The sequence below is a fragment of the Macaca nemestrina genome, chromosome 15 (genome assembly GCF_043159975.1).
Source record: "Macaca nemestrina isolate mMacNem1 chromosome 15, mMacNem.hap1, whole genome shotgun sequence".
NCBI classification, from domain to species: domain Eukaryota; kingdom Metazoa; phylum Chordata; class Mammalia; order Primates; family Cercopithecidae; genus Macaca; species Macaca nemestrina.
In genome coordinates, this window is record NC_092139.1 from 95,672,531 (window position 1) to 95,693,262 (window position 20,732).

At 42.9% G+C, this 20,732-nt stretch overlaps 1 protein-coding gene across 14 annotated transcripts in view; it reads right to left on the reverse strand.

The window, feature by feature from the left end:
- Positions 1-20,732, reverse strand: part of LOC105495739 (tetratricopeptide repeat domain 28) — a 715,636-nt gene that overhangs the window by 99,247 nt on the left and 595,657 nt on the right. For all 14 annotated transcript variants that reach the window (XR_011614279.1, XM_071080884.1, XM_071080883.1 and 11 more), the window contains 6 exons: positions 14,694-16,035; positions 12,912-13,435; positions 8,823-8,932; positions 6,581-6,710; positions 3,818-4,036; positions 1,707-1,872 (listed from right to left, as the gene is read on the reverse strand). Coding sequence is in view for 13 of the 14 variants with exons in the window: in XM_071080884.1 (XP_070936985.1) it covers positions 1,707-1,872; positions 3,818-4,036; positions 6,581-6,710; positions 8,823-8,932; positions 12,912-13,435; positions 14,694-16,035 (2,491 nt within the window). In the remaining variant the exon portion in view is untranslated. The remainder of the gene's footprint in view (positions 1-1,706; positions 1,873-3,817; positions 4,037-6,580; positions 6,711-8,822; positions 8,933-12,911; positions 13,436-14,693; positions 16,036-20,732) is intronic.

Sequence of the window (20,732 nt, forward strand, 5' to 3'; positions counted from 1 at the left end):
GTGAGCACTCAAAATACTTGTGGAAGGAGGGACAGTGGGGGGACTAAGAGAACATGGCAACTGCATGTCCACCATGGGGTCAGCCTTTTCGATGGGACTTTGTGTTCCTAAACCAAGATTTTCTCTACTTTTGATAGTGTTAGAAATGAACACTGCCAAAGCCTGCCCTGCTGGCTCTCCTACTTTTGGGTTTCTATTGCTGGCCAATCATGCCCCTCTAACTCTCACTTGGGACATGTAATACCTTTGGTCAGGTTATAGTCTAATCACACTGGCCTGAATTTCTGTCTGCTGAAGCAGCTTTGTATACCTCTGGTCTAATGTCTAACCTAGTTCATTATGGTCATTTATAATTTCAATCTCAGAGGACAGTCTTACTTCCAAGTTCTTGGGAGTTACCACCCTGTCAACCCCTGTAATTGCCAAACTGTTGCCTGGGTTGTTAAGGATGGGGATACTTCAGGATGCACAGCAGTCATAGGATAAATAAGAGAAGCACGTGTGCATGTGGCTAAAGCCTGTTCCTACTTCATAAAAACAGAAGCTAGAAATGAAATTCTTATATTTGGCTATTTTCTCAAAATATGATATTAATTTTGAAAATCAGAAACAGAACAAGCACTGGCCTGGAAGTCTGGGTGAGATCTAGACTGTTTTGATCCTGGCTCTGACATTAACTTGGCTGTCAGCAAGTCCTATTTCAGTGTTAACTTCTGTTAAATAAAGGGGTTGGACGAGATGACTACTACAGCCCCTTCCAATATTGACATTACATTATTCAATAATTATTTTTCAACTAACTCTTTCTTCACCAACTTAATAAGCATCCCAAAGATCAGTCCAGCTGCTGGCAGCAACCACCACATACTTGGAAATCTGGGTGAAGCATCTCTAAATAAATCACAGAATTACCTAAGGATTTTCATGATTACAAATGAAATCATTCAGGAGATGAGCAGAGATTCTTGGGACCTGATACAAGCTAACACAGCAGATTCTCTGACACACAGATCTTCTGGATTCTTGGTAATCACTGGATGGAGAACGGAGATGCCTGGGAAATCTGGTTACAACCCAGCTCTAAGGTACCCTCTTCCTTTGATTTCCCCTAGAAGCAGGGTGCTTGTGGAAATTATTTTTTCATATGTAAAATAGTCAATCATTATGATAAAATGTTTCCATAAGCTTATACCTTTTACAACCTTTGCAAAAAGCAGTTCCCTGATCTATTCTTCACATTTGAGAGTTCAGCTCCTTTCACCTCACCCCTCAGCTCACAGATCTGTGCACATATCCTGTCACTGGTACTAAATTACTCTCTCAAATAGGTGTTCAGCTATAGTACAAACAAACTCATTATAATTTGTTTATAACAAAAAATAATCTCAGTTCTAATTGGCTGGTATGTTAAATTCAAAGCCACGTTTATGTTTAAACAGTTTACAAATCCTGCTTAGAGGAATGGGCATGTCTGATGAGGCCCTTCCCCATCTGATGGAAAATCACCAAAAAAGAATAAAGACAGACCACTAAGGGGCTTACACTCCAGAGACACATATTTGTTTCTGCTGCAGCAGCTGTGAACAGACTGAGCACAACCACATGAATTCCAAAAGATTTCTTCTGTTAGTTCAAATAGAATGTTTACAAAAAATAATACCCTGAGATTTATCTGAAAATGGGCTTGGGGATGTTTTACTACCTACCTTGAGTAGTGAGACTCCACCCCCAGGGCCTCCCGGACACTGGCAATGTGATGCTCCAGGGCTGAGCCAGTTGCTGTTGGAAGGGTTGCACTGCTGCTGGCCTGGAAGTCACTTGAGTTTTCCACTGTGTTCTCACCCAGGTAGTGTTCATTAAACTTCAGAATTCCTGAAGCAAAACAGGCACAGCTGACATTATACACAATTAGGGTCAGGGAAAGGAGAAGTTGAAGGCAGGGGACAGGACTGCCAATGGTATGTGACTTCTTTGACAAGCATGCCATCCTGCAAACCCTGTGAAAAAATCCTGAAATCCAAGGTCTCAAGAGGGCTTTCTCTATTTTGGTCACTATCCTTTTCACAGCTTTTACCATTAGGTGTGGTGCTTGAAACCAAGGAATTCTAGATACAGTCTCAGAAGCTCCTGGAATTATGATGACTTCATATGTGTTTCAAAACAGATGCTTCTTAGAAGCACCAACTAGGGAAAGTCTCCTTTCAGGAATAGTGCATGAGTACGCCAAGACATATTCCTTATACAAACTGAAATCTCAAAGAAAAATATAATTGGCCAAGTGGAAATTGTGTTCCAACAGTGCTTTCATTTCACAAAAGCAAATTATAATAAACATGTAGTATAAAGGCCAGATAAAAACATTTTAAACCATTTTTAAATAAGACTAACTGGTCAGTGGTTATTAATGAATTAAAGGAGCAAAAAATGATGTCTGCATGAAATTGAGGCAGTCCACAGTGGTTTTCTGGCAATAAATAGGATATATTCTCAAATGGTAATGAGGTGTGTCAGCTCTGGAAAACGCCAGTCCTCTCTGATTGGATTAGCGCCCCCAGTGAAAGCTTCAGAGCCTCATTAAGAGCAAAAAGGAATGGAAAAAGAAACAATAGGAGCCTCATTATACATGGCTCATTATTACAGGAATTCAGATATACCACCTGTCAAATCATGTCCCCAAGATGTAACAACCACAGAGAGAAGGAGTTTGATACCTCCCAGTCATCAACTGTGTCCTCACGGGTATCAGTGCCACTCTGGGAGCTGGGATCCACAAAGATTCCACTGTGGCCAACGCTTACTAACCAAGTCACTGTAAAAATCACAATTTAAAACCTTTAGCATTAAAAATGTCAGCTGTAAGAACATTCTTTGTGGAAAGCCCATAAAGAACATGGAACTAAAGAGAAAAAATTATTTAAAACAATGCCGAGGTATAGAATGTATAGGCACAAATGTTCAGAGCCTAAAAGCATCTGGGAGCTGTCATCCAGCCATCATTTTTTTTTTTTTTTTAATCAAAGGGATAGAAACATAATCAAGAAAATCTTGTCAATTCTCGCTGGCAGTTAAAGTTTTTGAAATTGGCTTACAGATATTCAAGAAGCCCATTCTTTAAGATTACCAATTATAAGATCCACTTCCCCAGTCAATAAACTCTAATTGGATCTGGTGTGTCTCCAACTTGGTAAAGCCATCAGCATTTTATTATGCAAAAAATATGGCCCTAACAGCTAATTACTGTTTCTGTATTTAGTGAAAGTGTTACAGCCTGAACATTTAATGCTGATTTAATCAAAGGAGATTTTTACTTCTGAAATAGATTTACAGCAGAACCGGTTAAAAATGGGTTCTGTTAAACTCAGAAATTTCAAGCATAGGACTTATTTATAACCTGTGATAGAGTTGCCATTATCATTTTAGTCTCTTTAACTTTGCCATGACAAAGGGTCACAATTATTAAACCATATCTAGAAAGAATTCGTTAGGTCTTGCAGTCATCGCTTTATTAGCTAATGAACAACAGCTGCCTACACACAGGGCTGCTAGTGAAATTAACTCGTCTGCTCTTAGTCTTCCTTGATAAATGCTTCCACATTCAACAGTGATGAGCAGCGATTTCTTGGGGGAATGAGAAAGCTGGGCTGTCTTATTAATTGAATGCCCCACCACAGCATATCCACTGCCGCTGAGGTTTTGCTAAAATCTGACATCAGTTCCTTAGGATGATCTATGATAATGCACCTCTTCCACCTCTATTCATTAGACTTTTACAGGTCTAGTCTTCTAATTGCCCTGTTCCCACAGAAAGAGATCTTACCTGCCCCAGGAGCAAGCAGCCAGCTATACAGATAGCCTGCAGCCAGGGAATAGTAAAGCACTAGTCCCCTCTGGCCATTAACCATCTCTAAGATCTGATCAATAGTGACTGGGGAGTAGGGGTCAGAGTCCTGTTGTCCTGTTTGTCGTTCCACCAGAAGATCAGCAAATGCCCTTGTCCGTCCCCTTTCTGCCACGGCCAGGGCTTCATCATGATGGCCTAGGAGACAAAGAGATATGCTGAGGGGTCCACAGTGAGTGTGCTTACTTAGAGAGGCCTATCAGGGACGGCCATCAAATCCTGGGCAGAAACCTCACTGCCTCTGCTCTCCAATATGTGACAGAATCTCAGTCACACTGCTTCGAATTCAATTCCCTGCCTCAGATGGTGGGTGCAGTGTCCTGCATGACTGATTCCACACTACCCTAAGCCATCAGGCCTTCGCCTGTCTTGCAGCCAGCGCCACAAGAGAGCTGATCTAATTCAGTGAACTTGTCCTTAGCCCTGTGCCATCTCTGCTCCACCTCCTGAGTTGCTCCCTAACCTGGTTTTTTTTTTTTTTTTTTTTTTTTTTTAACCTCCTGCCTGGCTTCTGACACCAGGTTTATTGGTGTCACTTGGCTCTCTATGTGTCCTTTTTTTCTTTTCTTTAAGACAGGGTGTCACTCTATCTCCCAGGCTGGAGTATAGTGATGCAATCTTAGTTTACTGCAACCTCTGACCCCCTGGGTTCAAGCGATTCTCCTGCCTTAGCCTCCCAAGTAGCTGGGATTACAGGCATGTGCCATCATGCCTGGCTAATTTTTGTATTTTTAGTAGAGATGGGGTTTCACCACGTTGGCCAGGCTGGTCTCAAACTCCTGGCCTCAAGTGATCTACCCGTCTCAGCCTCACAAAGTGTCTGTGCGTCTTCTGACTCTCTCTCCTCCCTCCATGCGGGCCCTCTATGCATAACATTGTCCAGCCTTATCCATTTCTCCCCAGATTATACTTCCGTCCATTTACGCATGCCAGTCCCTCTCCTGGGTGTGCCCTCTTCCCTTTCACTGGCCTTGTCTCAAGAAGAGGGATGCTAACAGTTGTCCTGCCTATCGCAAAGGGCTAGTTTGAAGATTAAATGAAGCACTACATGAAAAGATGCCTGGTAGGCCTACTTACATCACCACATGTATAACAGGTAGTAGTAGTGTTGTTGGAGCTGATATCTCATTCCATTCTGGGCTCCAACACACTTTTTCCCTTATCCCCAGGGGCAAAGAGTTTAAACCTCTCAGGTCTCTATATCTTTAAAATTGCCTCTCTATCTCAAGCTTTTCCTGTCTTTTAATCGAATTTTGAATCCCACTTTCCTTAAGAAACTGGTCTATAATCTAGTTTAAAAGCTAATGCACCAATATGAAAGCACAAAAAATGTAAAGGAATTGTTTATAAGTGCTGAAGGAACACAATGCAGAGGATTTACTTTTGTAATAAATGTAAATATGGAAGGGTTACTATAACCAGTGTCCAAAGAAAGCAGACAGAAGCAGACCAGATGCTGCAGCTGTGACAGCACTTCAAGGATGCCTTGCTTCCTGCAGTTTGGGTATCAGAAGCAAGTGGAGATTTATATGTGTGTATGTAAATGTCTCCTTTTACTCTATTAAGTTATTAACTGGAACAGCAGGGACAATTTCTGTGCACATTGGAAAATCGGCCCCTAAGTGCTAGACAGACTTAACACTGTGATTATAATAGATAATAAACTGTAATCGCAGGCAATGAATGCATTTAATAGATACATTTTTCAAGAGGAAATTTGAGTCCTTCCTATATATACAGCAAAAGACAGGTTATCGAAAAGGCCTCAACATCCAAATTCAAAGCCTTTGTTAGTTCCAATAAGTATCTCCTGGGAAGAGGCAGATGACAGGGGAGCTGGAAGGGACTCGCTGACTAGTTAAGTCCTGGGTGAAAGAAGATGCATGCTGCCCCAGTGTGATGGGGCACATAGGCTTGGGAGAATCATCACTGACTATGCCAAGTCTAGGAGGCAGACCCAGGTGGCAAAAACATTTATTAGACAGCAACCTTGAAAGGTGTGTGGATGAGGACATAGAGAAGAGGCCAGGTGTCTTCTCCGGTACTTCCTCTTAGTCAGATGCTTGAACCACACGCTAGTGTTAAGAGGGAACCTGGGGAGGGCACAACTGGTTCAAGCATCCCTGTCTCAAGGACACTTTCTCTGGCTCCTGGACTCACCAGACAAGAGACTTTGTTTTAGGCTGGGTGTGATGGTTCACACCTGTGATCTCAGCACTTTGGGAGGCCAAGGCAGGAGGATTGCCTGAGCCTAGGAGTTTGAGACCAGGCTGGGCAACATAGTGAGACCTCATCTCTATTTAAACTTTTTTTGTCTTTTTTTTTTTTTTTTTAAAGAGACTTCATTTCCACAGCATCTGAATTTATCCTAGTGCCAATCAGCACTGTACTGGACTCACTGACTTATGTCTCTCCACAGGCTAAGAGCTTCTTGGGGTCAGGAACTAGGCCTTCTTGACTGTAATCCCCAGGGCAGGCACTCGGCACATGGTAGCAGCTCTGCTAATCTTTGTTGAATAAATGAATGAATGTTCAATGACTGGTTACAGTTATGGCTTCATAATCTGTTGTTAAAACAAATCATGCTTCTTCACAGCTGTCACTAAACAACTTGGACACACGGACGTGCACCCGTGCACGCTAGTGCACACATAAGCAAGGAGTAACCCCTACTGTTCTCACCTAAGGTGACGAGCACCCGCTGCAAGGCCTGGTAGGATGATGTCTGCAGGTCAAAGAGGGAGAGTTTGTAGTCCGTGCTCAGCTGTGCCTCGTGTCGGATCGTTTCAAACAAGGCTGATGCCCTATAAAGCTGCAAGGAGGGAGAAAGAACATCATCCATTCCCCAGAAACCAAGGTCCAGCTGTTTACAGACTAGAGACAACTTTTGCTCATATCTTTGTGCACACCCTAAATATTTTTTAAAGATCTGAAAGGAAGAGTCTTATGTCCAGGTGTAAGGAAAATGGATGTGCTGTGGTCAAGAACAGGCCAAGGCAGACATCCAGTCCAGCATGACTCAGTGAGTTTGGAGCACAGGCGCACAACTCTGCTAGTTATGTAACCACACCACGTGAGGCGCATTAGGTGACCACCTATGTGATCACAGCCACCATTGTCTTTAAAAGGTATAATTACCCTGCTAACGCCGTATACATGGCTCACGCCCGGGCTTGCTCATGCCCAGAGAAAGTAAAGCCATGGTGAAACTGTCTACACTTCCTCGAGTGTTTTTCCAGCTACCTGCCACTCGCCCACTGACTCCCCTTGGACCTCAGTTAGAACCTGACACCAGGTAGGTCCTTGTGGACCTGAAAAGGCATCAGATCATACCTAGTAAATTACAGTTTATATAATCAATTTTTGACAAATAAGGGGATCTAAAAGACAGGAATTATAGACTTATGGTCTTAAAGATATTAAAACAGATATTAATCCACCAAGTGCTGATTTCTATTAAAACAAAAAGCCTCTCCTCTTGTCATCAGGCAACCACAATTCACCACCCTCACGCCTCATGGTGAGGAAGGATGGGAGTGAGAACAGGTATGGTGGAGGCATGCTGGAAATGAACAAGCCTGAGGGGAAGAGAGCGCCACACTCTCTGAAGGATGATAGCTCTTTGCAGATGGTTCAGTGCCCCAGGGTCAGATCATCACTGGGCAAGCTCTTCAAGCAGCCATGCCCACTCACATAGACACTCTGAGGACCAGATAATTGCTATTCCGAACGGAGTCACTGTCCTGATGCTCTAACAGGCTTCTCCATCAGTGAGGCTACAGACTTTTCTGACTCTGATATTTTCTTTTTTTTTTTTTTCCCCTCATGCCACACTGTCTAAGATGACTCTGATACTTATATGCTGGAAACTCAGTATCAAATTTTAAATTTATCCAAACTTAAAAAGCAGAATTCTAAGACTACTTGCTTCTCAGCCTTTTGGCTAAGATCAAGTACAGAATTCTAAGACTAAGAGACATAGACCCAGAGAGCGGTAAGAGAATATGTTCCTAACTCTGCCACTAATTGGCTGTGTGACTTTTGGCAAGACTCAGAGACTCAATTTCCTCCTCTCTATAAAGAGGATAGTTTCTACCTCACAGGGTTATTTTAAGGATCAAATTCATTGAGCTATAATAAGTACTTTGAAAATTGCAAATCACAAGATCAACACAGGTTTTACTTTTTATAATAAACCACGAAATTAGAGAATTAATCCTTTACATTGCCTTTAATCATTTTCAAAGTACAGTAAAACACCCTAACATTCTAGAATGCTATGGTGCAAATTCAGTCGCATCGCTTCAACTCTAGTGAGCACCTCTGGATAGGAGTCTCGATGTCCTTATCCTTGTTCCTCTCTGCCTAGCACAATGTCCTCTGCAGTCACCACTCACATGCTCGCTATCTGGATGAGCGTGTGATCTTAGATGCAGCCATCTCACTGCTCCTCCAACCTAACAGAGGAGGCCCATAACTCAAGGGATCTTTCTACTCTCCAGGGCCAGCATGACAAGGGACTTTCCTTCAACTAATTGCATATATGCAGAAATATGGCCTTATTGTAAAAGAGGGAAAGAGAGAAGTTATATCTATTAATATATCTAGAAACATGAAATTTAATTATGAATTCTTGTTTTCCTTCTGTCATGAAATGAATTTCATATTAATGTTTAATGGGGAGCAATAGCACTTAATACAAGAATTCTTAAGAAATTATTGAGAAATCTATCACATGAGTGAGCAAAAATCTTTACTGATTGTTCAAATACTTCTGGGCTAGTACAGGCTGGAAATCATACACCTTAGCCCAAGGGTAGAAGTCAGTGCCTCTTGTAAATGCCATCACTACTAGGATAGTAATCCTAAGGTCTCCCATGCTTCTGGAAACAAAAAATCCACTTCAGTCAGGGGTTCTGCTTACCTGGTGTTGGGCCTCCTCCAAGTTTCCACTAGCCCAAAGGGAGAGGCCAAGGCCATGGCGAATTTTTGCCTCATCTTCTCTTCGGCCCAGTTGCTCAGCTAACCTTAAACCTGAAACCAGATAGAGAAATTTAAGGAAACATAGAAGACGGATAATTCCACTATCCTAAGGAGTCCTGGAGGGTCATTTTACTTTTGTGTTTTTGTTTTGAGACAGGGTCTCACTCTGTTCCCCAGACTGGAGTCCAATGGCGGCTCACTGCAGCCTTGACCTCCCCAGGCTCAGGTGATCCACCTCAGTCAGCCTCCAGAGTACCTGGGACTACAGGCACAGGCCACCACAACCCGGCTGGCTTTTGTATTTTTTGGTAGGGATGGGGTTTCACCATGTTGCCCAGGCTGGTATCCAGTTCCTGACCCACCTACCTCAAGTGAGTCACCCACCCTGGCCTCCTAAAGTGCTGGGATAGCCACTGCTCCCACCCAATTTTGCTTCAGGTGTCTATAAAAGAATGTTAACAAGAGCTACTCAGGAGACTGAGGCAGGAGGACTGCTTAAGCCCAGGAGTAAGAATCTAGCCTGGGCAACTTAGTGAGACCCATCTCTTAAAAAAAAAAAAAAAAGAATACTAACAACACAGCTAGATAAAATGAGGATAAGAGCTGAATCAGCCAAGGTAGAATAAGCCTTCTCTTCAAATTCTGTGTTGGTAGCAACATTTCCAGGATTTCCAGGATGCCTTGGCAAGAGCTCAGGTGATGGCTATCAGCAGGAGACAGGTTTGCTGGGCAGGCAGAAACACTAAAACAAGTGAAACTTAATCTGGTCACCCTCCTAAATTTGAAATCCACAGCTTTGCAAAGGAAAACTCCTGGCTGATAAACTTATCTAACCTGATTCTTTGGCTGGCAAAGCTCTTCCTGATAGTTAAATATAGAAGGCAAAAGAGTATTTTTCCTTTCTCACGTGCACAGCATCCAATGAGCATTAATAGAAGACACATACGATGTTCTCCTGAAAGCAGAATATGAACACAGCCTGACCCTGCCTTTTGTTACTGATGTTACTGACACATTTCATGTCTAATCTGTTTTCCCTTTCAGTTTAAGACTTTGATGTGCCTCAGCAGGGTTGCAAAACCAGTGCTATTGTAAGGCAAAAACCTTAAATGAGACCATCCTCATTTTAATAGCCTTCAGGTAGGCACCTGCAGTTTGGGTCACTTACCCACAGCAAGCTTCGGGGTTTCAGGACACCAGCAACCTCCAGAGCTTTGTGAGAGTCAAATCTGAAGGCAACCATTTATTATATTGGTCACTAGGCAGTTCTCAGCATCACTTTGCCCTCATTACCCTGCTCACTGTACATAGAAGCTAGCCTGTGCAGAGACAGCATGAAGGCTCCCACCGTACAACTGCACATACAAAGGAAGGACTTCCTTCTTCTAATCTAATTCAGGGTAGATGGAAGCCTGCCTCTGATCATGCTGGGCCTGTGCAATTTCAGACTTTTGAAAAGGAATTGAGTCTGTTGCAAGGGTAAGAAAAGTGACACTCAGGTTCAAGGTCATAAATACACATTTCAAAATGCTCCTAACTCAGAAAACTTAGAAACAACACTTTAAGTTTAAATCATATTATTGGATAACAAAAATATTTGTAAATAATTCACATATTTAAACACCTCACAGAATAGAAAAACATAGGAAAGAAGATGGTTCTTGGGAGAAAACCAGAAGGATACTGATTGTTTAAATCTTCAATAAGCTAACCACATTAATTCTTCAATACAGATGTCCCTTCTAGGTCAAGATCTATGAGTCAGAAGTAAAATTCATTGAGACAATTCCTGCTTAGAAGCCATGTTCTATGAGAACAGGGACTGTGCTTTGTTCCTGCTATATCCTCAGCATGTAGGACTCTAGCTGAGGTTCAACAATGAAGAGTTAAAAGCCCACTGGATAGACATGGTATCTGTCCTGCCGCAGCTTCTCTCTGCTTCTGCCTCTTAGGAACCTGACACCCATCCAGCTCTCCTAGAACCTATAGTTTGTCAGGGACTGGTCCCAGGTAAGTCACCAAATTGATCCATGCTCCCTTTCTTCATTTGCAAGAAGAGGAAGGGCTGGGTGAGACCAGTGGTTTTATCCAGGGGTGTCTCCCTCCACAGCACCTGGAAAGCTTGTTCAAAAGACTCAGACTAGGCCCTACCTGTGAGAATCTATTGCACTGAAGCAGGGTGATATTGATCTATAAGGCTCCACAGCCTCCAAAGCCAAGGGAGAGGGAACCATGGGGTGGCTTCCAGATAAACTAGTCCCTCCTTGCCAGAGGCTGCAGACCTAACTCAGAGCGTTTGGAAAGCACTGTCCAGGTGTCCTGCACTCATGAGAAGAGGCACTCTGGTTTGGCCCACGAGGAAAGTCATCAGCTGCAGGCTCTCTAGTGGACACATCCACAAGACAGACACCGTAGAGATGCTACAAATTAGAGTTTTTAGATCTCTGCAAGACTTAAAAAATTACAAGAAACAATAAAAATGAACTTGAGAGTTTTCCACAAATATAGAATTGCGTTGCAATGTCTCAGGCAAACCAGCTGTTTCATGAAAATAGTATTTCAGGAAGTACAAAAGAACACAGCTGAAAAGTTGTCATATGACTGAATTTAATAGTTTTTACAAATTCAAATGAAAATTGCTCCTCGTCTGTTGGAATTTTACCACAGTCATGTTTCAGGAAATTAGAAGCCAACATTTTCATTTAATGCATTCAGGCAGAGCCCCATGTGGATAGAAGGGGAGCTAGATAAGGTCTGGGAAGTGGCTTCCAGACTCTCTGTAACCTCTCAGACTGCAGGCCAGCGCAGTCCCTGGTCTGTTGCAAGGAGACCAGCGAATCATCAGCTCTTCACCCATTCTCCTCTTTGCTTCCTGCTTATCTCTCTCCTGGCTTCCCAGTGGGGGCTCGGGAGCATAAGGGGATAGGATGCCCAACCCTACTCTGCAATTGTAAAGTTAGAAACAACTTCAGAGAGGATCTTGTGTGGTTTCTGGGTTGGAAAACTTGGGCTGGGCCCTACTCCTTGACTAACTGACCACATGATGAGGATTGAATCACTGTACTTCTCTGAGCCTCAGGTGATTCAACAGCAAAAATGGGAATAAAAAGATATACCTCACAAGACTATCGTGAGAACTGAATCAGATTAAACAAACTTTATGTGCAAAGCCCCGTGGAAATGAGAGTTTTTGCTTGAAATCAGTAACCATTCCTTTAACCAGTGAGCATTCTGCCCTTTTTCCCTTCTAGGATGAGAGGATCCAATATGCCTGTGTAAGGGGAAGGACTTTTAAGAGCAGAAAGCCCCATCTCAATGTAAAGAGGTGGAGGGCAAATGCATTGCTGTGGGACTTCTGCTTTCGGAGGAAGGAAGGATCCAAGGTGAAACTGTGCAGCCTTCAGTTTCTAGGCCTGCCTGGAACAAGACCCTACTGTGGCACCAGCCCAAGCACCGTAGGTGACAAATGCTGGGAAAGAAGCCTGGTTTACTGCTTGAGTGCCCCTCAGACTGACACTTCTGGATTAGACCTCAGCTGCCATGTCAGAACTGACTTCTATAAAGTTTTAATATGGTTAGTTTAGATATTCTCTAGAGGGACAACAGAGCTTGGAGCAGATGGACATTTTCTTCTGATTGAAACCCTTACAATTTTTTAGGATTACATCTTACTTGATTCATCTGTGTGAGAACATGTTGCTCATTCCACAGAGGGTTCTGAAAAGCAAGGAGGGTCTCAGCTCCTTGGGCAGCTGGCGAGCAGTAGATGCTGTCACTGAGAGAATAAGACAATCTGGGTCTGAGAGAGCAGGGCAAGGTGCTATGGACAATGAAACACCTTAGTACTATCAAGGGACACCTGGTGGGGATTCTGTGATTCTGGAGTTGAACTGACAATGTGGCCTCTGAGACCCTTACTCCACACAGAAGTGGCCACTCAAACTGTGCATACTTCCCTCTGAGTCTTGAGTTCTGACTCTGAACTTGACTTCAAGTAGGCCAAGAGAACACAATGGGCCTTTTCACCTACCTTCCTGTAAGTACATGACTGCTTGGGAATAGTTCTGCAAGGCATGATGGGTCCTTCCAAGGCTACTATATGACACCGTCTTGGCCGCCAAGTCATTCATCTGTGCAGCAATGCTCAAGTGCTGTTCTTGATAGACCACAGCCCTCTCGAAGGTGCCCAGGGATTCATAAGTCAGGCCCAGGTTCCCATAGGCTCGGCCCTGGCATGTGGGGTTGTTGGTTTCCTCTGCTATCTGTAGATCAAGCTGGTGGTACTGCAGGGCTGTGTCATACTCCCCCATCTGCTGGTAAACGCCCCCCAGGCCACAGGCTGCGTCACTCTCCAGGGCTCGGTCTTTCATATCTCTAGCAATGTTCAGCTGGCGTTCAAGGCAGGAAATGGCTTGTTCGTAATTCCCTAATTGGCTGTGCAGACTTCCCAGTTCTCCATAGGCCTGGGCTTTATTGAAGGCCTCCCCGAGCTCATGGGCAACCACGAGCCTCTTTTCAAAGCATACGAGGGCTTGCTGCAAGCTCCCCATTGCCCTGTGGGGATGTAGACAGAAAAGCAATGATATTATTTCATGCAGGTGCAGACATGCTAAAGCCCCTGAGAAAATGAAAAGCATTTGTCACTGTCACTTACTATAGAAGCTCTTAACTCCTCTTCTAGCTAAAATCTATCATGTGCCCTTAGAGTGAGATGCAGAGGAATTTCATAATCTGGAAAGCAATTCAAAAGTCATCCCTTAGTGACCTTCCCAAGAGCTTGAGATTCAATGGGATATACACCCCAGAGGAAACATAAAATATATTAATAGGCACAATGATAGCAAGTGAACTGTTTGGTTCTTCAGGCCTCCCAATTTCCACTACTGCTTAGACTATGTTTTTGAAATCACTTTACAGTGGCTATAAATCTTTCACCCTGAGCTTCTCAGAGCACTCTGTGGGTGAAGATTTAGTTTGACCCTTGCCCTTCCTCCACTCCAGGAGCCCTAATCCCCTGCCTCTCTGGTGGGGCCATATATTCTGCAGACACAGGCACCTTCTTGGGTTCCCCACATTTAGGAGAAAGTATCAGCTTGACCAACAGTGTGTCTTTTTGTGCTGCTAAGAGAAGACACGATAAGAGTGGAAAGAGCATGACCAAACCATTTGTGTGGGGCACGTTAATTAGTTCCCCTGAGCCTCCGATTCTGGTGATAATAAATCCCACAACCCACAGCAGATGATAATAGATGTAGAGTAATACAAAACTGCTATAACTATTAAGATATCTGTGCAAGGGACCTTGCACAGATGATGCATGCAACATAGTATATTTATGCATTCTCCTATTATCAGGTGGCTTTTCTGAGAAGCAACACAATGGGGTCTAAATAATTGTTAGATGCTGATGTTGTATTAATAAACACATTCATATAATGTGGGAGGTATTCAGAAAAGATCAGGGAAAGTGATTCATTCACCTTCCCAATCCCTATTATCCTTCTCATTCTAATGTAGTCAAAAGGCACTGCATTTGGAGTCACAGAGCCCTGGGTTCAACTCTCAGCTGTCCCTTTTAAGCTGCAAATCTTAGGTATTAACTCAATTTCTCTGGGCTTTAGTTTCTTCATCCATAGCATAAGGGTAACAACATCAACTACTTAATTCAAATAGTTATTGGAGGAATCAGATGAGATATGTAAGAAAATGTTTGTAGTTAACAAACTGCCATGCAGACATGAAGTTGCCATTACTGTCACAAATGCTCTTTTTTGCAGAACTATAAACCACAATTGTCCTTGGTCATTTTTACCTGTGTCCATTTCCCAGGCCTCGGTAAGCCTTGGCTTGGTCTTGCATGCGATTCAGACTCTGCGCAACAGATAAATATTGTTCATAGTATTTGATAGCTTCCTCATAGTCACCCAGGGCTTCGTAGCAATCTCCCAGGTTGCCATAGGCCCGGCCCCTGTCAAGCACAGACTCATTTCCACTTAGCTGCTGCAGCATGGCCAATTGCTGCTCAAAGTAACCAATGGCTTCTTCCATCACATTCATGTTCATCTTTGTGATGCCCATGTTGCCATAGACCTGGGCTTCCAGACTTGGATCCTTCAGCTTTTGCCCTAGATCCAGTTGCTCTTCATAACACTTGAATGCCATTGTGTATTTCCCAAGGGCCATGTAGACAGCAGCCAGGTGCCCATGAGCTCTGCACTCCCCTGACAAGTCGCTCAGCTCCTGATATACCTCCAGTTCCTGTGTGTGATAACCCAGGGCCTTGTCATACTTCTGGATCATTCGGTATGCAGTGCCAAGGGCTGCATATGCACTGGCTTCTAATCTTCTGTCCTTTACCTGGTGAGCTAAGCCCAGCTGTTGCTCGTAGAATTTTATTGCACCATTTATATCTTTTTTACAGATGAATATATCGCCCAGGTTCCCTAGGGCTCGAAATTTAGCCTGGGAATTATTCAGAGACTGGGCTAGGGACAGTAGGTACTTCTGACACTCTTCAGCTTTACTGAAATTCAGCAGAGCCTTGAACGCTAGGCCCAAGTTGCAGTAGGCTTTTGCTTGGCTCAACTTGTCATGAAGGTCTTTGGCCAGTGCCAGATCCTGTTCGTAGTACTTCACTGCCTCCTGATAATTTCCAAGGCAGTAATGGGCATAGCCAAGATTGTGGCAGACCTTCCCTTCTCCTTCCATGTCTTGAAGGTCGGGAGCAAGCCGGAGGTACTGTTCATAATAGGGGGCAGCCTGGACATACTCTCCCCGAGAGCAGTGGAAATTGCCCAGGTTGCTGAGGGCCCGGGCCTCACTCTGGATGTCTCGTAGCTCCCGGGCAATGTTCAAGTGGTTCTGATAGTGTTGCAGGGCCCGGTCATGGGCACCCAGGGCCTGGTAGGCCACAGCAAGGTTCCCATGTGTGGAAGCCTGTGAGGCGCGGTCATTCACTTCCATGGAGATCTGCAGCTCCTGCCGATGGTATTTGACCGCCTGGTCGTACATGCCCAGGGCATTGTAGGCATTGCCCATATTCCCATAGGCACGGCCCTGGGCAGCATAATCACTCAGCTCCTGGGCGATGCACAGGTGGGTCTTGTGGAGTTTCAGTGCAGTGTCATAATCACCTTTCATCTGGTGTATGATTCCTGAGAAAGAGAATAAAAGAACAGACTAAGACTGAAATAACTGATTTGCAATGTAGAAAGAAATTTAATTTGCATCTCAATTTATAGTAAAATGCAATCCAGATGAATTAAAGAATTTAAAATAACAGAAGCTAGAATTAAATATTTATTAGCTCTCCAGAGGGAGGATAGCTTAAGTTTCAAAGCAACAGAAAAAAACATTTACAGATTTTATTACAAAAATAAGAATGTTTGTACTAGAAATACATATCTAAAACGAAAAGGCAAAACAATATGGGAAAATATATTAAACATAAATGAAAAAGTTCAATAGCCACTGTGTGTGAAGAGTTTACTTGGTTTGATTTTTAAAAAATGAAGATCCCAATTTACTAAAATAGGCAAAGACCTGTAAATGTTAGCAGACAACTCACATCCAAAGAAATACAAAGAGTAACCACAGGGGAAAATGCTAATTTCCTTTAATAATCAATGAAATGCAAAAATAAAGCAACCCTGAAGTACCATTTTACTTCAGCTAAATGAGCAAACAAAAAAATTAACCACAATTCCTACACTGATGAGATTGTCCTAAAATTGGTAAACATACCAACTGCTGGGGACATAAACTGGAACAACCTTTTTGCACAAGCAGCCTGGCAAGAACCACAAATGCGCTCCTACTCTGACCCAGCAATCTTACTCAAGGGAAAGTATCCTAAGAAAATAATCTGACAAACACAAAAGATTGCATAACAATACACGTAACAACCTTCAGTGTGACACTATAGACTACTGGAAAATCAGAAACATCTTAAATGTGAAACACTGGGGGATTGTATAAGTACATTTTGGTATATCAACTCAGTAGAGAATTATGCAGTCGTTAAAAAGATAATTATGAAGTCTATACTGAAAAATAGGGAAACAATGTTCTCGTAATCATATTAAGTGGAAAAATCAGGAAAAAATGCTGCATGCTCCCATGATAATAACTAGGAAAATAAGTACGTCCATACGCATGGACAAACTCTTGACGGGGTTATACAAAAAGAAAAATAGTTGCCTTGTTAGGTAGTGGAATTTCAGTAATTTTTGTTCTTTTTTTTTTTTTTTTTTTGAGACGGAGTCTCACTCTGCCGCCCAGGCTGGAGTGCAGTGGCCGGATCTCAGCTCACTGCAAGCTCCGCCTCCCGGGTTTACGCCATTCTCCTGCCTCAGCCTCCCCAGTAGCTGGGACTACAGGCGCCCGCCACCTCGCCCGGCTAGTTTTTTGTATTTTTTAGTAGAGACGGGGTTTCACCGTGTCAGCCAGGATGGTCTCGATCTCCTGACCTCGTGATCCGCCCGCCTCGGCCTCCCAAAGTGCTGGGATTACAGGCTTAAGCCACCGCGCCCGGCCTAATTTTTGTTCTAAAAGCTCTTATAATTCTGCTATACTGCTTTTATAATCAACAATAACAGTGCTCCAAACAAATCTCATGAACCATATTATAGCTGCTAAGCTAAGGTATTAACAAGCAGTTAAAAATGAGTTATATCATACATATCATAAATATAAAGTAGTTTCAAATGAGGGATAACATAATGGTAACTTGGGAGCTGGCTTTAAGGAGAGCTTGGTCCATTCCAGTTGGGGCTAGAGTAGGGCCACCACTAGAAAAGGTGGAAAGAAGCTAGTATGCAAACAGGTTTCTCCTTGCCTTTGGTTTTGAACATGCTTTTCCATGCATCAGTGTGTGAGCTTTCCAGTGGTGACTAAAACCTACAGAAGCCCCAAAAGTCAAAATGCAAAGATGTGTTCTGTTAAAACGTCTGAACTAAAAACAGAGGCTTTAAGCAAGAAAGCTGTGAACACCTAGCCTCCACAATTTGTGTATCTCTCTGACACTCTTTATTCATTCATTCACTTATCCAGCAGACATTAGCTGGGCATTTATTGTATCAGAATTTGTGGTGGGCAGCAGGGGTAAAGAGAAGAATGAAGACAGAAGTCTCTGCCCCCAGAGAGCACACTGGGTCAAAAGGCAGAAGTACGCATGATCAAGGCTGAAGTCAGGGCAGGGCAGGAGCTGGGGGTGCAGTGCAGGGTGAGTCTGTGGGGGCTACTCTGCTGGTCCTGACTCCTCCCTTGCATGCTGTGGAGATCTGCCCTGCCACAAGAGTCACATCTAGTCCTAGGACCCAGCCATCTCTTTGACTTAACTGGACTTAGGGTAAATCATTTAGTCTTTTTGAGTTTTATGTAGTTCATCTATAAAATGAGAAAAATAATGAACATAACACCAACCTTAGGAGGTGATAGTGAGGATCAAACGAAATAATGTATGTGCAAGAGCACTGTAAAACTACAGAGTGAAACTGCAATATTAGGTATTGAAATTATTCCCTTCTAGGAAAGGAGATTCTTGAGGTGCTGGAAATTAAATAAGCCATGGTAATTCTTCTGTATATTTTTTATAAGTAAAATATTTCATAATTTAAAAATAACTAAACAAATCATGGTACATTTATACAATGGAATAAACATGGTGACATTAAAAATGGTGAGGGGCTGGGTGGGGTGGCTCACACCTATAACCCGGCACTTTGGAAGGCTGAGACAAGAGGATCGCTTGAGCTTAGGAGTTCAAGACAAGCTTGGGTAACACAGCAAGACCCTGTCTCTACCAAAAATTAAAAAATTAGCTGGGAATGGTGGTGTGAGCCTGTAGTCCCAGCTACTTTGGAGGCTGAGGTAGGAGGATCACTTGGGCTCAGAAGTTCAAGGCTGCAGTAGGCCATGATCGCACCACTGCTCTCCAGCCTTAGTGACAGAGTGAGACCTTGTCTTTAAAAAAAAAAAAAAAAAGTGAAGTTTATTGACATAGGAAGAAATTTACAATATATTAAAAGGATATATGATCACAAAACAGTACATTTTAATGCATGCTTTAGTAGCACTGTGTATAGACATACATGTTTACATTTAAACACATATAGCATAAAATGTATTAAAGGTTAAGAGTAGTAATATTTGGGTGGTAGAATTGTAAGAGTTTTTTTTTTTTTTGCTTTTTACTTATATGTATTTTAATTTTTTTTTCTATGATGAACATATAACCCTTGGTTTAAAAACAGTATTTTTGGGCCGGGCGCGGTGGCTCAAGCCTGTAATCCTAGCACTTTGGGAGGCCGAGACGGGCGGATCACGAGGTCAGGAGATCGAGACCATCCTGGCTAACCCGGTGAAACCCCGTCTCTAGTAAAAAATACAAAAAAATAGCCGGGCGAGGTGGCGGGTGCCTGTAGTCCCAGCTACTCGGGAGGCTGAGGCAGGAGAATGGCGTAAACCCGGGAGGCGGAGCTTGCAGTGAGCCGAGATCCGGCCACTGCACTCCAGTCTCGGCGACAGAGCAAGACTCCGTCTCAAAAAAAAAAAAAAAAAAAAAAAAAACAAAACAAAACAGTATTTTTGGACTCCAATCCAATAAGAAAGTAACATTCCTGGGGACTGGGTCTGGTCACTTCCCTGGGTTAGAGATGTCACCAGGATCCTTGCTGGAAGGATCAGAGCTTTTCCGAATCTGTCTCAAGGTTAGAAAATCTAAGCTTCCTGAGAGGAAATAATACCTTAGCATCACCTAGAACCCTTTTAATGCTGAAAAATTATTAGTGACAGAAATATTTCAGTTCTAAAGACCTAATTTAACACGTAGTCCTAAACCACTTTTATCTAAAGAGAAAAATTTCACATTTCGAATTTCCAGGTATCCTCAGAATAATTTTTTTTTTCACATTTCTCCCTACTCCTTATTTACTTCCTCTCTCCTCAGTTTCTGTATTTTTTTCAATTAGGGTCAAAATATCTGTCCAGCCATCAGTCAATAGTTACGAAGAGAGCCAGAGTTAGGGAGGGCAGTAGGAGTGCCGGAATCTCCCTTGGAGCACTTTCTCCCACAATGATGCCTTTGCAGTGACATTTTTTTTTCCCTCACAGCTTTTGGATTTTATTGCAATGATTTTCTTAAGCCAATATTATCACTTGTTGTTTGCTAAGATGATAGTAAGAAGAAGCAAGTGGCGAGAGACCTAGCAGGCAATTGGAGGAAGCTTGGTTTTCATATATGGCCCATTACCACCAAAGACAGGTCTCCTTGGAAGCTCCCCACTCTCCTGCAGGGTGGGACTTACCTCATCCTACAGGAAACTGGCTAAACATCAGAAAGGCACAATATAATAGAAAAGGCACAGGACTCTAGGCCAGAAGTCCTGTTTACAAGCCTGGCTCCCACCTCATTCAGCTGAGTGTCTTTGAGACACTCAATACTTCTGAGCCTTTGTTATTTTCTTAAATTGAAAATATTTTGGCAATTTTTGTTTTCTCACTAATAAGGTCAGATTATAATCATTTCAAAGGCAATGGCATGAGAAACATAATAGTATGTATCAATATACTTTGTAAACTAAAACATGGTATCTAAACATAGTATGACCAGTATTTAGAGAGTGAGAAGAAGGAAAGGAATTCTATTTCTCTGACTCTCATGACCTTAAGAGTCTGGGCTAGTTAATAGTGAGCAGTTGGGATGATAATGGCTACCCAGGGTTCAATGATTTGTGAAAGAAATTGCCTGCTGGTTATGGCAAAATGATCTGATCTCCAGCCAGCTTCCCTCTGCATTCTCCTGTTCTCCTCCTGTCCTCCTTATCTTACTTTTCCAAGGGCCTATAAAGAA